This window comes from Nanorana parkeri, unplaced genomic scaffold (assembly GCF_000935625.1).
Source record: "Nanorana parkeri isolate BGI_ZX_2015 unplaced genomic scaffold, ASM93562v1 scaffold53, whole genome shotgun sequence".
In the NCBI taxonomy this organism is placed as follows: Eukaryota; Metazoa; Chordata; class Amphibia; order Anura; family Dicroglossidae; genus Nanorana; species Nanorana parkeri.
In genome coordinates, this window is record NW_017306321.1 from 1702346 (window position 1) to 1718948 (window position 16603).

The following is a 16603-nucleotide window of genomic DNA, read 5'->3' on the forward strand; positions in this document are numbered from 1 at the left end:
ACAAATAATGCAGCAAACTATAATCTTACTCCACTAGCAGTCAGGCTCTAGGTCAGTGGTTCTCAACCTTTCTAGGGCCGGGACCCCTTGGTAACATTTGGCAAGTTGTGGTGACCCCCAACCGTAAAATTGAAGGATGCACCAACACTAGTATCTGTGTGGGCTCTCAGAAGGCTACGGGGGCTCTCAGGTGGCTAGTGGGACTCTCTGGTGGCATCCAGTGCAGCCTCTGTGGTGCCCAGTGTGGGCTCGGTGGTGCCCAGTGTGGGCTCTGTGGTGATCAAGCACTCACCTCCCCTCACTCCTGCCTGCTCCCCTCTATTTGATCCTCTCCGGGTGCTGCAGTGCAATCTAGGAGTACTGACACTGCTGCGCTAGGCGGAGGCTGAGGAGCCTCTAACCTAGAGCAGCACAAGGGGACCCCCTCAACTGTGGGTTGCGACCCACTAGTGGGTCGCGACCCACAGTTTGAGAACCGCTGCTCTAGGTATTTCAGGTGCTCGGTAAATGTGCAAAAACCAAAGTGTGAATGGTGACTTACAATTCACCTACTAATTCCCCCAAATTCAGGATTTGATCTTCTGTTGAGCGATTCCCCATCCGATCAGAGAGGCAGCAGCCTTGGAGCATAACAATATCACATACCTGACTGGAGACTCAGCTGAGAAGGGGGCTGTCTGTGCACTTCTCGTCCCACACCTCTGGAAGTAGTGACTGGAATGTAAGGACAGAGCAGAGCACAGTTGCCGATTCTGGTGGCTGGCCGGTTCTTTAGGAGGCGCTTGAGTGCTTTGGACCAGCTGGTGAATCGGCAGGACCGAGATGACACCGGGACCTCTTGAAACCAGATCAGGCAACGGGTATGAGGCCAAGGAAGCACTGGCAGGGTGTCGTTGCTCAGGATGCTGATGGAGCGATCCACCAAGTGGCAGACCAGGAGGGAAGTCAGGTTCAAGCCGAGGTCATACACAGGAGATCACAGAGCAGAGGTACCGAATCAGGAGGAGGAGGCGAAGTCAAACGGTCACAAGTCGGGTTCATACACAGGACGTCAGGATACACGAACAAAGTACAGGCCACACAGGGACAAGCTGAAGACCACTCAGCAACTTGGTCATGGCTTCATGTCTGTTTAAATATGATAATATGATATCATATGATAGATGCACGCTAATGAGCGTGCACCTGTACGCTAACGAGCGGCTTCCTGCATGCTCACGTACGTGCGCTATTGTGCGTAAACGTTCCTGTACGCAAGTCCCCATTCACACTTTAATGATTTGCTGCCATTTACTGCGCACAACAATGCTTAACTTATAGATTCTCATTATATTCAAAGGTTCCTGTTCGCACCTGCTGTTGTATATCTCACAAAAAAATAAATTAACTTTTTGGGGAAAATCGCTTTTTTCTTGGGACACAACCAGTCTCCTCCCCTTAGCAAACTCAGGCCTGTAAAAAAAAAAAAATTAGAGGATTTAGGAGTGTCCATGCTGAATGTGGAGACTTTCATCCACCTGGTGAGGGTCTATCGGAACCTCTATGATCCCAGTGCTGCCCATTACAAGAACCATAACGAGGCAGAAGACCTTGGAAAAAATTGAGCCTAAAGTTTACCTGGATTGGAAGCTCCGATAGCACAAGGGACCACACAGAGAGACCAAGCAGCAGATACAACGACAACAACGACATATGATGTCACAGATGGCACAGCTTTCCATTGGCCAAAACTAAAACTTCTGAAGCTTGAAAACACATGAAAACCCATACGGAAAACTTGTGCAAAATCCTTCAAAATCCCCAGAAAACATTAATGCTCAAGTGTGAATAAAGGCTTACTACTACAACTACAATACTCCACCAACAAAAATGCACAAACTGTGCAGAGACAGCAACAGTGAGGACCAGACTGGGTTGGTCTGGCAAGCAGGGTGGCAGAACCTTAAATAATATATTTGGGATGTGTGAGGGCTTGTTCCTGCCACTAGCATTGAGCTACATTGCCCAAACCAGTCCCCAATGGGCTGCATTGGTGTGCGCTGAAAAAAAATAGGTTGCATTTTTTGACACAGCATAGTGTGATGTGATGTGCTGCATCATGGCTAGGGCATAGAAAGTCAAGAAAGAAAAAAAATGGGGGAAAACAAAAGCATACAACAATACCTGTTCAAAACATATTGCTGTGCTACACAATAGAGCAACCTTTCTCAACCATGTGCCGTGGCACCCTGGGGTGGCTCCTGGCTTCCTCAGGGGTACATCAAAATTATTGCACAACATCATGCCTTTCCATGGTGCAAGTAGGCTTCTGATGTGAAGAGGTCTCTTTATGTGAAAGGGGGGCTCGGATGTAAAGTTGAGGCTGTGATGTAAAGGCAGGACTCTAATGTTAAGGGGCTCCTAGCGTGAAAGAAGGAACTCTAGCGTGAAAGGGGGACTTTGATGTGAAGGGTGAAATCCATTATATTTTGTGATGTTGCATGGGGTCCCCCCTTAAAATTCATACCGGACCGCTATCTGGGATAAGGGACTGATATGGATTTTGGAGGGGCACACATTTTGTAAATTTAGCCTAGCAGATGCCTCGAGATTGTTTATACTTTTTAAAGGGTTCCACGCAGGGCAGCCATCAGGGGGGTACGGCCGATACTCATGTAAGGGGCCCGGGCATCCTGGGGGGCCCGCCCGGGTCCCTTACATGACTATCGGCCGACGGTGAAGGGCGAGGAGGCGGAGGCCTGGCCCTAGCAGCGCAGGGCCCTAGCATTGCCGCCCCAGCGGCTTTGAGACAAGCTAGAGCCCCATCAGAAACGATGCTCGTCTGATGTCGGACTGGCCGGAAGTGACGTCACGTTAGTGACATGGTGTCACTTCTGGCCGGTCCGGCGGCAGACGAGGCCATGTGTGCAGGTAAGAGGAGCTAGGAAGGAAGGAAGGAAAGGAGGGAGGGGAGGGATGCAGCCCTGACCAGCCCACCTGAGACACCTTCAGAGCCCACCATAGACAGTCTCAGATGGGCTGTGCAGCATCTATGGTGGGCTCTGCAGGGTCACTCTCAGGTGGGTCCTGTGTCCATCGCGTCACTAAGCCCTGCGTCCAGCGCGTCACTGAGCCCTACGTCCAGCGGCATGGGGGGGGGGCGGCCTAAAGCCGTCTAAGGGGCCCCAACATTTCTGATGGCTGCCCTGGTGCCACAACTAGAAAAAAGTTGAGAAACAGAGACCGAGATAATATATCATAAACACGTTTCTTTTCCTTGCAGGAAAAGTCGATGAAATGAGGGAGAAGTATGCCACCGTCCATGCTTCCTATGATGAGTCTCAGGTGAAGGAACTTCTCGAAGTATCGAAGAATAATGTGGAAATGAACTACAACCAGATACATGAGAGAATAAAGCAATGTGTCCAGAGGTGTAACCAGAGAACGGCAAAGAAGGCAACTGCCTGTGGCGTAAAGAAAACACAGGGAACAGTACAAGAAAAATACAAAGATGATTAACAACGTGTGTGTGTCTCTGTTCTGCCTCGGTTTACAATTAATGGGAATTTTAAGTAAGGTACATATGGGCATTTTTAATGTGAGCATATTCTGTTCACTGAGAAGGTGTCCTGAAGCTCTCTAAGCATCCTCCTGCTCCAATCTGATAGTGACAACAAATCAAGCAATGAACTGCAAATGCTACCCAAGAATTACTGCAGCTCTGTTAGTCACTTTGTCATCTGTGAACAATAGTTTTCTGCAAATGGTGGCAAAAATGAACAGTCTTAATATATCTTCATTTCAGGTTGAATGAATTGTGTGTACGAGATGTCGTTAGCAAATGAAATTCAGCAGCCTTAGATTGTAAGCTCCTTGAGGCCAGAGACGGAGTGTACATTCACATATGTAAAGCGCTGCATAAATTTGTGGCGCTATATAAATACCAATAATAATAACATTCGGGGGCCACCAATTCAGTAATTAGGGCCCATTCACACCTTTCCATTTTGGTGCATTTCTTTCCCGATGCAGTTCCCATCACAATCAATAAAGCACATCAACACATGTTTTGTTATATGTATTGCAATGAACTTTACATTGCCCGTCAATGCACAGCATCAGGCACATGGTTGATGATGCATGTCGATGTGTGTTTTAACCTAGCAGTTTTACATATGTTTTGATGTGTTTCTATTGATTTCAGTGGAAAACCCATCAGGCAAAAGTGCAACAGTGTGAGTCCAGCTTTACGATACAGTTGTGTGAAAAAGTGTTGGCCCCCTTCCTGATTATTCATTGTTTTGCACGTTTGTCACACTTTAATGTTTCAGATCATCAAACAAATTCAAATATTAGTCAAAGATAACACAAGTAAACACAACATGCAGTTTTTAAAGGAAGGTTTTTATTATTAAGGGAAAACAACATCCAAACCCACATGGCCCCGTATGAAAAAGTGTTTGCCCCCTAAACCTAATAACTGGTTGGGCCACCCTTAGCAGCAAGAACTGCAATCAAGCGTTTGCGATAACTTGCAATGAGTCTGTTACAGCGCTGTGCAGGAATTTTGGTCCACTCATCTTTGTAGAATTGTTGTAATTCAGCCACATTGGAAGCTTTTCGAGCATGAACCGCCTTTTTAAATAAATGTTTTATCATTTAATATAGGGGAAACTGTTTTTTTTTTTTAAATTTCGGTAATTTTTCCTTAATATAGTAAAAAAATAAAACCCCCAGTGGTGAATAAATACCACCAAAAGAAAGCTCTATCTGTCCCCAAAAAAGGGTATAAAATTCATTTTAGTACAGCGCTGCATGACGGAATAAATGTCAGTTAAAGTACCGCATCGCTGAATACTGAAAAATGGCCTAGATGGGAAGGGGGTTTAACACCGCGGATTTTAACTGGTTAAACACTTTAACAACAGCTGCTCTTGAACATTTATCAAATTCTGCTGTTTTGCTGATACTCGCTTCATGGCTCTGAGCGCCAACAATCATCCCACGTTCAAAGGCTGTTAAATCGCGTTGTTTCCCCGTATCTTCAGAAACAAATCACTTCTACTGTCGTGGTAAACAACCTGCTTCCCTATTTATAATGGTCTGGCCCTCTAGCAACTTCAGCGCAAAATTATAGCTAATTATAACTAATTTGCCTACAAATGTCAGGTGGTCATAATAAACTGGCCAATCAGTGTATATTGCAACTAAATTAGGGTGTCCTGGTCCCATAACTACTTTCACTTCCTCATATTTCCCTGTGGAATCTTCCTGCTGTAGTGGCTCCTTCTCTCCGCGGCTTTGATTACACAGACTTCACCCTCTATACACTTGTGTGATGCGTTCAGAAGGGTTTTGCAAAGCATATGGAAAGCTCTCAGTCATGGTAGGGTAGCTTTTTTAACCCTTTTATGAGCAGAGGTCATTGATGCCCAGGCCAAATTGATCATGCGTCGGGTAAATTGACAATAACACTATGGGGCGTATTTATACACAATTCGCAGAGCTGTTCACCCTGCCAAACTCTGTGAACGTGCGTTCTGTGCTGGTGAAGGTGTAAACGACCCTTCTTGGAATATTTTATTTTCAGGTCGAATGTAATACCACATTATGGCCACGAGATGGAGCTGAGGAGCAAAGGAGATAAATATTTATCATTAGAAGCATTTAAAGGAGAACTATGGGGTTAGGGCTTTTCCCCATAGTTCTCCTAAGGGTCACGGGAGAACACAAACTAGCGTTCTTCCATCACCCAAAGCTCAGTATACCGCGAGCTACGGCTCGCGGTATACTGAGACGCCGCAGCCGGGACGGATCCCAACATTACTGTCTGGATCCACCCAGCTGCGGCATTGACAGCTGGCTCTGCTTATCCAGAGGCAGAGCCAGCTGTGCCGCCCCCTCCCCCGTCCGTTCCTCCGGGCAGTGCTGGAGGATCGGAGAGGGGGGAATCCCTGCAGGGAGCCGTGAGTGACAGTCACGGCTCTCTGCACGGATAGATAGAGAAGTGAGCGAGCGCCGGTATGTGTTTCGCTCACTTCCCGATCTACTGAGCCGACGTGTGACAGTTTCATTGTCACAGGTCGGGTCAGATTTTGACGATGAGTGAAAATCACTCGCCTCATAATTCTCCTTTAATGTTTTGGACTATCACTCGGCTTTGTTTACTTTGTGAAGAGAACATGATGGAAATATATAAATCATTATAATTATTATTACTAATAAAATATAAATCTGAGGTTGTGTTGATTGTTTACGGTGATGCCAAACAATTTTGCATAATTTAGTGCAACAAAGCAAGAAGCAATAGAATTAACCTTTGAAAGTTAAAGTGATGTAAAATACTGGGAGTGGAGGAGCATGTTACTTTCTCCCTTTCCTCCTGCAAAGAGAGGAATGGGGAGCAGGGTGATCTGAACTGCTGAGTCACCGCTGTGAGGGGGAGCTGAGCTGCTTAGTCACTACTGGAAGGAGGGAGCAGGGGTACTGAGCTGCTGAGTCACTGCTGTGAGGAGGAGTCAAACTGCTGATAGATTGCTGGGGAGGGGGGGGCTAGGTGAGCTGTTGAAATAGTTCTAGGAGGGGGAGCTGAGCTGCTGAGTCACTACTGGAAGGAGGGAGCAGGGGTACTGAGCTGCTGAGTCACTGCTGTGAGGAGGAGTCAAACTGCTGATAGATTGCTGGGGAGGGGGGGGCTAGGTGAGCTGTTGAAATAGTTCTAGGAGGGGGAGCTGAGCTGCTGAGTCACTGTTGGGAAAGGGAACAAGGGGAGCTACACTGAAGAATCCATGCTGGTACGAGGAGCAGGGGGACTGCTGGGAGGCAAAGCCTGGGAGATGAGTTGCTGTGAGAGTGAGCACAGGGTGAGTTACTGCTGGGAGGAGGAGCTGAACAGCTGAACCAATGCTTAGAGGGGGGAGCGGAACTGTAGGGTAACTGCTGGGAGGGGAAGCAGGAGGAGCTGAGCTGCTAAAAAGAATGAGCTGAACTACTTTAACCACCTGCTGTCCGGCCGTTGTAATTAAACGTCCCACCCTGCTCCGCTCGTGCCTGCCGCTAGGCGGGCACGCACAAACGGGAAATCAGCTTTGAATGTAAACAGCCAGCGATTGCCTCCCTGAATCTTGGGGTTATGGGGGTTGGAGGTTTTTTTTGGTCACGGCAGCTTGGCGGGTTAGGGGGTCTTTGGGGGGGTCTACAAAATCGGAGTTGATTAAAGAAATGGGGGGCCCTCAGCTGGTATGGGTGCTTCCCCCTGTTGGTGTCCGGATTTGGAAAGGGCGGGGCCTGACCCCTTGGGAACCCAGAAGGAGTAAGTGTCCTCGAGCTGGTTGTGGTGTGGCTGGGGACATGGGTGGAGTGTTAGGAGAGGCCTTTTTGGTCAGTTGGGCACACAAAGACCCCTTCTCAGGTCAACCATCGTTTACATGTATTTTTTGCATATATTATTTGGTTTATTACTTTGGTTATTGTTAAAGTTGTTTGGTTTAATAAAAGTCCAAATCCCATTCGCACTGCCACGGTCTCAAAACCACAAGGTATATGTGGTGCCCAGGTGACCACACGGTTGGCGCCGTGCAAAACACTAATAGTAAATGAAAGTAAGGATCACTGTGCGGACCCGAAATGTTAGCACCGTATGACAGTATGTGACATTGGGTATTGAATAAACATATCAATACTTTAAAAACCCTTCAAGTGTGTGCCGGTGAATTACTTTTATTTACTATTGGTTTAATAAAAGGGCTCCAAAAAATCCATGTCGCGCAGTCCGAGTGTTTATTGGGGTTTTTGAACGAAGGGACGAAAATTGACGAATCCATCAGCGGCCATGCGAGCCTGTTTACAGCTCTGTGCAGTTATCTACAGATGAGGAAAACAACACGGCGAATGTAAATTAATGTGAAGAGAACAGTTTGTCACCGTTTCACAGGCACATGCCATTTTAAGGCTTGATATGTTTGGTATCTATTTACTCAGCACAACTTCACCTTTTATAGTTTACCAAAAAAACTGGGGATTATAATCAGTGGCGTCACAGGGGGGGGGTGGGGCTGCCCGCACCTGGGTGCCATCATTGGAGGGGGTGATACCAAAATGACTGACAGTCAGTTTGTTGTTACCCCCTCTAAAAAGTCGGGTACTTGGTCATGGACCCAGAGCCCGACAGTGTCAGGAGAGAGGAGGGGACCCGGCGGCACACCTCATCCCGGTGAACATCCCCTCCTCCCTCTGCCGGCGTCCAGCACCAAGATGGCCACCGGCAGGCGTCAATCAGATGTCTGCGCATGCGCAATGACGACACGGTGGGGTGTCACCCGGTCTAGAGACTGGGTGACACCTGGCTTTGGCCCTGATTATAATATGTGTGGACTTGGATTATAATAAAGTTTTCTGTATTTTTACTGACATATAGAGTATTGTGTGACATATATTGTAACTACTAACATTTTATTCTCCGCGGTCTCTGCTGTCAGGTAATATATAATTCTGCAGGGGGGGTTTAACTAATCTTTGAGCCTAAAGTGAAAACAAATGGCTCTGGTACTGAAGTGGTTAAAATTCTTTATTTCTGAGCTTTTACCTGCAATTGTTTAAGTTGGTGACAGGGTTTCTTTAACTGAAACAGTGACCTGAACTGTGTGGACCTGCAGCACCAGATAAAGCTTTCAGCTTCCTATAGTGAGTATTCTCAAGAACCCGAGCTGGCATTTTTCTATTAACTGGCTAACATTTCATCTGTCAGGTTATCAGAGGTTTCATTGTTACTCACCACACTAATGGAATCCCCAGGAAATGCCATCAGGTCTTTCTTTATATCACCTTATTCAGAAATTGGAGATAAGAATTCTTCTACGTTTAGGAAAAGGCCCTAACCTGAGATACACATCACTGAGGCTGCCCATAGTCATTAGCTGGCCCTGTACATCACAGCCTATAATTGCCCGGTCTCCTATAGAGGTAACTTGCATAGTCAGCTCAAGGAAGATTATGAAAAGATTGTCTTCACAAAGGGTCTTGCACTGGCCATACATGTTACAATGTGATTGTGATCTTTACAATTTCCTTTAGATTTACCAATTATGTTGAAAGCAGAGAGAGAGATGGAGCATGCCCACTGGTGGTATTAAACTGAATGTGTACACGCACTCTGCTGGAATGAAAATGGAGCACTCTTCTCTCTTTATAATATGTATTATATATATAAAATGCAAAGAGTCGGATGCCGTGGTGTAAAGCACGCCGCTACTGGACTCTAGAGAAGTGGAGACGTGTTCTCTGGAGTGAGGAATCACGCTTCTCTGGGGTGGAGGAACTTGACTGGCCTGCACAGAGTACTGACCTCAACCCGTTAGAACACCTTTGGGATGAATGAGAGCGGAGACGGCGAGCCCGGCTTTCTCGTCCAGCATCAGTACCTGACCTCACAAATGGTCCAACATTCCCATAGACACACTCCTAAACCTTATGGACGCCTTCCCAGAAGAGATTACGCTGTTATAGCTGCAAAGGGCGGGCCAACTCAATATTGAACCCTATGGACTAAGACTGGGATGCCATTAAAGTTCATGTGCATGCAAAGGCCGGCGTTCCAATACGTTTGGCAATGTAGTGTATATTGTATATAGTCTATATGGTAATTTGACCAGCCACCAATATGTATAGTCATGTGACCAGCCACCAATATATTTGGTCATTTGGCAGGGAGATGTGTATGGCCCTTACATATCTCCCCATCCAGCTCTTAGCTATCTGGGATGCTCAGGCCAGCGTCCCATCCATCACTGGTTGCCAGGAGGTGGGCAGGGTGCCAGTGGCACAAATTTGTTGCAGATACACCTCTGAGGACATTGCACAAAAAACAGGGATTTTGGGTGAGTAAGTCACCCCAATCAATATGCATATTAGCACTCCTAATGTATGCAAAAGATAAATAAATCAGAGAACTCGAGCAACACCCAAAATAAGACTGGAAAACACCCCGTTCAAGGAATATGCAAATTATCTTCATTTTTGTCCATTGACATTAGGTGAAGGATTGGTCAAATGTTGGTTGAGTTTCTTGCAGGATCATTGATCAGTGCGCCCCTTTATGTCCTCATTTCCCAGATTCACAAACCCATTTGTTATCATGAACCTCCAGTTCCTCTAGCTTACAGTTTGGTTCATTGTAACTTGCCAGCGATCTGCTTCAAGAAGAGTGATATTCATGGTGTGCGGTGTTGTATGTCACATTTCTAAGCAGTGTGATACCCAATCTGCACTGTGACACCTCCCCGATCTCCTCATTACACCACTGACCATATGTCTCATGTATCAGAAGACCCCACAGCTGTCTTCACAGAGACCCCCGGGTTAAATAACACCATTCCACGTGTAAATGTCCATTTGCCGGGCTGTGTGCTGAGCCTTATGGTTTAAAGTGATATTAAAGTCAAAAGGTTTTTAAAGAGGAACTCCGGGCAAATCAAATCTTTACCCTGTGCTGCGGATAGTGACCTGGCCTGGATTCGACCAGGGACCCCCAGTGCTGCAGACAGTGACCTGGCCAGAATTAAAACCTGGGACCCCCAGTGCTGCAGATAGTGACCTGGCCTGGATTCGACCAGGGACCCCCAGTGCTGCGGATAGTGACCTGGCCTGGATTCGACCAGGGACCCCCAGTGCTGCAGACTGTGACCTGGCCAGAATTTAAACCTGGGACCCCCAGTCCTGCAGATAGTGACCTGGCCAGAATTCGCACCAGGGACCCCCAGTGCTGCAGATAGTAACCTGGCTTCGAACCTGGGACCCCCAGTGTAGATAAAGACTCCCAGTGCACATAGTGACCTGGCATGGATTGAACCTGGGACCCCCAGTCCTGCAGATAGTGACCTGGCCAGAATTCGCACCTGGGATCCCCAGTGCTGCAGATAGTGACCTGGCTTCGAACCTGGGACCACCAGTGCAGATAAAGACTCCTGCAGATAGTGACCTGGCCTGGATTGGAACCTGGGACCCCCAGTGCTGCAGATAGTGACCTGGCCTGGATTCGATCAGGGACCCCCAGTGCTGCAGATAGTGACTAGGCCTGGAATCGACCATGGACCCTCAGTCCTGAAGATAGTGACCTGGCTTGGATTGGAACCTGGGACCCCCAGTGCTGCAGATAGTGACTTGGCCTGGATTCGACCAGGGACCCCCAGTGCTGCAGATAGTGACTTGGCCTGGATTCGACCAGGGACCCTCAGTGCTGCAGATAGTGACCTGACCTGGATTCGAACCTACAAATACACAGACTCTCCTTCTTCATCCTCTCCCTTCCTGAGCTTGTAGATGGACGGCTGCTGTAGTCTGCTCTGTCCCTAGACAGGAAGTTCAGGGAATTGGAGCTGAGAGAGTTGGAGCTGTTCAGAAGCATGATGACTGTAAGTGCTTGAGCAAAAATGTAAAGTAATACTTTGCTGGGGGATGTATATTTGTTAGAGGTGCACCAAAATGGAAATTTCAAAACCGAAATGAAACCGAAATAAAAAAAATTGTCAGGCTGAAACCGAAAATTTTTACCTCAATTAAGTACAAACACTCAGCGATCACTGATCCCTGACTGCTTGTACCGTGCTCTCCTCTCTGACACGCTGACACAGGAGGCTGATCGAGCGGTGCGAGAGGAGAGCCCAGCCTCCTGTGACAGCGCGGACTGTCTCCGCCCACACACTGCCGGACTGTGATAGGAGGCTGAGCGGTGTGGGAGGAGAGACGCCGGCCGCTCACAGCGCTCTCCTCCCGCAGCGCTCGGCCCGCTGTCACTTTCTCTTCCTCCCGCTGGGACAGAGAGCCGCGCCCAGCGGGGAAAGAACGGATGCACCGCTGTATCGGCACAAAAGTGGCACTTTCGGCCGTTATGTTTCGGCGGCCAATATATCGGTACATCCCTAATATTTGTTTGCTCTGGATTCATGATGGGAGAAGGTTTGAAAGTTTAATATTTCTTTCCAGTTTGTTGGGTGAAAAAAGTCCAGTGGTACATTGTGGAAGTGAGCAACACCAACCAACCCATCCCGTCCCCACCAATATAAAGGACACTTGTCATAGGAGGAATCGCTGCATTGCTATTGGTAACTGCGTGTCTGTCATGGTCATCCTCGGGCTCCAGGACGTTCTAAGCTACTGCACAATGGAAGAAGAGTCACCGGCGCTCAGTCTTTCAAGGTGCAGATGTAGTAATAATGCGTCTGATAAAGCCAACGTTTCGGAGCCACACAGGGTACCTTCCTCGAGGGGACACAGTGACAATATAACAATCATATCATAGTGCAGAGGACGGCTGTCACATGACCAGCAGAGCCCCAATGATCTCCCGTTGTAATGTGCGGTGCTGAGCTGTCAGTCCTGCTCTTCATTTCTCAATGGAAGCTAGTTTGCCTGCCAAGGGTTTGTCTTTATGTCCATCCACTCCGGAGATTTACGCAGCTCTGTCATGCAGCCCTGTCTATGAAGAGACCTGATTTCTCTCTGCTGCAGTTTCAATTACAGGCCCCCCCCACCCCGTGACAAAATCAACCAGCGGAAGCACCGGTGTCGATACTCGTACTCTATACCGAAAAATCTTTATCGGTGCATCCCTACTTAAGACCCCTGGTTGCCGGTTGCTTGAGAGTGCCGGATAATGGGGAGTTTATTTATAAAGCAGTGCATGTGACCCTTAGCAAACATTCACTGGTGGTGGTGAATCAATCGCCGTCATTTAAAACATTCACGCAGCTGGGAGATTCCTGGGCAGTGAATGTTCGGGAGTGTCGGATTCACCGATGAAGGGGGGACAATGAATACAAAAGTGTGAATCTTGTTACTTTGTATCTCCTACAACGTTCAGCGTCTCTGGTCATGTGACCGCGCGGTTTCCAGGTGGGTGGCTGTCCTGCCAGGGAGGCGGAAGGTCGGGCACAGTGCGGGGGTGACAGACTCCGGAGTTCTCCATAAAGAGGACCTGTCACCTGCACAATGTCATCACATTAGGAGCTCCCTACCATCCAGATTCAGCCCCCTTCTTCCCCCTCCATGTAGATCTAACCCCTGTCATCCCTCAATACAGATTCAGTCCCCTTCTCTCTTCCCCTCCATGCACACGCAGACCCTGCCACCCCCTCCTTCATGCAGATCCAAACCCTGACACCCCTCCATGCACATGTAGCACCTGCCAGCCCCCCGTTATGCGGATCCAGGCCCCTGCTATCCCCTCCATGCAGATCGAGCCCATGTCATCCCCTCTCCATGCAGATCTAGTGTCCCTGTCCTCCCCCCTATGCAGATCCAGTCCCTGTCATCCCCTCCATGCAGATCTAGTGTCCCTGTCCTTCCTCCATGCAGATCCAGACCCTACCATCCCCTCCATGCAGATCTAGTGTCCCTGTCCTCCCTCCATGCAGATCCAGACCCTGCCATCCCCTCCATGCGGATCCAGTCCCTGCCATCCCCCTTTCATGCAGATGCACCCTCTGTCATCCCCCCTCCATGCAGATCCTTGTAGACCCTGCCATCCCCTTCATGCAGATGCAGCCCCTGTCATCCCCCCTCCATGCAGATCCTTGTAGACCCTGCCATCCCCTTCATGCAGATGCAGCCCCTGTCATCCCCCCTCCATGCAGATCCTTGTAGACCCTGCCATACAATCTGATTGGCTGATGATCCGCCTGCCTCTCCGCCATTGGTGAGCCTTGTCAGCCCCGAGCGCCGGTGAGCCGAGCACAGAGCCTGCCAGCCATACAGCGGGAGGAAGAGGAGCAGCGCGGAGCTCAGCCATGGGAGTGGAGATCGAGACCATCACCCCCGGAGACGGTACTGTGTCCGCTTCCATCCGCAGTGTGCACCCATGTCCTACCACACACAGCTCCGGAGTACTGAGCAATGTGCGGGGACAGCTGTCATCACATTGTACATCTGCTACAGACCCTGAGATCACATTATAGACCAGAACCGACCGGTACCCACCGTGACCGGTGTATACAGACTGGTACTGATATTGTATGACCATTGCCCGTGTATACAGACCGGTACTGACATTGCATGACCATCGCCCGTGTATACAGACCGGTACTGACATTGTATGACCATCGCCCGTGTATACAGACCGGTACTGACATTGCATGACCATCACCCATGTGCGTACAGACCGGTACTGACATTGTATGACCATCGCCCGTGTATACAGACCGGTCCTTAGTGTTATGGTAGTTTTATTGATCTGGATATTGTATGATGGACCGATCCGGAATGTTATTGATCATAGCATTGCATTACAGACCGGTTCTGACGGTCATTGCAGTCCTTAGACCGGTACTGAGGGTCAGAGCTGTACCATCGGTCTGTATTGAGTATTATTGGACCATGCTGAGTACATAGTACAAACCATAACATTGCCGAGACATCACCATGGCACTCCACCATACTACTGAGCACCACCCTTCACATGGTGTGCTAGAGTACTATACTCAGAGAGCAGACTGGGCACTGTACACGCATGGTCCATACATCATACATCACTGCTATTGTATGGTCCTTAGCATCACATTATAGACCGGGGCACACATGATCATTGCATTGTAGATCAGTCCATGGGCATTGCACTGACCCGATCCCTCCGGCCGTGGGCATTGCACAGACCCGATCCCTCCGGCCGTGGGCATTGCACAGACCCGATCCCTCCGGCCGTGGACATTGCACAGACCCGATCCCTCCGGTGACGAGCATTGCACACACAGACGCGATCCCTACGGCGAGGAGCATTGCACACACAGACGCGATCCCTCCGGTGACGAGCATTGCACACACAGACGCGATCCCTCCGGCGAGGAGCATTGCACACACAGACGCGATCCCTCCGGCGAGGAGCATTGCACACACAGACGTGCTCGCTGCTTTGTAGATCAGTGCTGAGAATCACCTCAGCATTACACAGATACAGGCACAGCCGGCGAGCGTAGGGACCACTGACATCCATATAGGAAGCAGAATTCCAGGTCCCATCTGTCTCTATACATCAGTGATATGTCATATACATGGCGTGTGTCAGGCTTTATCATGTGCTCCATACATTTCTCCCAGACCCTGCCATCTGTATACAATGTATGTATATGTAGTATGCAATCCCTATATGGTTCTATACAATCCCTATACAGTATATGGTTCTATACAATCCCTTTACAGTGTATGGTTCTATACAATCCCTATACAGTATATGGTCCTATACAATCCCTATACAGTGTATGGTCCTATACAATCCCTATACAGTATATGGTCCTATACAATCCCTATACAGTGTATGGTCCTATACAATCCCTATACAGTATATGGTCCTATACAATCCCTATACAGTGTATGGTCCTATACAATCCCTATACAGTATATGGTCCTATACAATCCCTATATATACTTTATATGTACATTGTACACGCTATTCTATGTGGATATCATACAATACATGTCCAGTTCAGTATTCCCACGTATTGTACCTCACCTCAGTCATATATTACAATGTACATTATCTGTATCAGTTCCATAGACTGAGAGCCGACCTCTCCTGAGCAATGGAACCTTTTACATCAACCGTCATTGTATGCTTTGCTTCAGAGTACAGGACACGCTAAGCATAAACCTGTATACATCAACAGACGTGTTTCACGGTATGGATGTTATTGTGTCCCCCATAAAACACATATTCTGTAAACACCGAGCATGCATTGTTGCGTGTACGCCGGCATTTTTTATACCACGCTCAGAAGATTTTATATCATCTCCATGCAATTTAAGCAGATCCTGATGTACTGCATGTATGTGTTCTGCACACGAGGATGCACAATGTAGCTGTACCCTGGCAGGGCATTGTACCCGGTCTGAGTGCAGCATCATTATTGCTGTATTATTATTACCACTGGTTTTATTATTATTAGTGTGCATCTCTCTCTCTCCTCTCTCTCTCACTCTCTCTCATCTCCCTCTCTCTCTCTTTCTTTCTTTCTCTCTCTCTCATCTCCCTCTCTCTCATCTCCCTCTCTCTCATCTCCCTCTCTCTCATCTCCCTCTCTCTCATCTCCATCTCTCTCTCTCTCTCTTTTCTCTCTCTCTCTTCTCTCTCTTATCTCTCCCTCTCTCTCTCTCTCCCTTATCTCTCCCTCTCTCTCTCTCTTATCTCTCTCTCATCGCCCTCTCTCTCATCTCCCTCTCTCTCTTTCTCTTATCTCCCTCTCTCTCATCTCTCCCTCTCTCTCTTATCTCTCCCTCTCTCTCTTATCTCTCCCTCATCTCTCTCTTCTCTCTCTCTCTTCTCTCTCTCTCTCTCTTCTCTCTCTTCTTTCTCTCTCTCCCTCTCTCTCTCTCTTCTCTCTCTCTCTTCTCTCTCTCTCTCTTATCTCTCCCTCTCTCTCTCTCTCTTATCTCTCCCTCTCTCTCTCTCTTATCTCTCTCTCTCTCTTATCTCTCCCTCTCTCTCTCTTATCTCTCTCTCTTATCTCTCCCTCTCCCTCTCTTATCTCTCTCTCTTATCTCTCCCTCTCTTATCTCTCTCTCTTATCTCTCTCTCTTATCTCTCTCTCTTATCTCTCTCTCTTATCTCTCTCTCTTATCTCTCTCTCTTATCTCTCTCTCT

At 48.2% G+C, this 16603-nt stretch overlaps 1 protein-coding gene across 1 annotated transcript in view; it reads left to right on the top strand.

Annotated features, from left to right (window-relative positions):
- The first annotated feature begins 13692 nt into the window (after positions 1–13692).
- FKBP1B (FK506 binding protein 1B) overlaps positions 13693–16603 on the top strand; it is a 56504-nt gene continuing 53593 nt past the window's right edge. Inside the window, exon 1 of the mRNA XM_018575533.1 lies at positions 13693–13797. Coding sequence (XP_018431035.1) covers positions 13761–13797 — 37 coding nt within the window. The 5' untranslated portion in view covers positions 13693–13760. The remainder of the gene's footprint in view (positions 13798–16603) is intronic.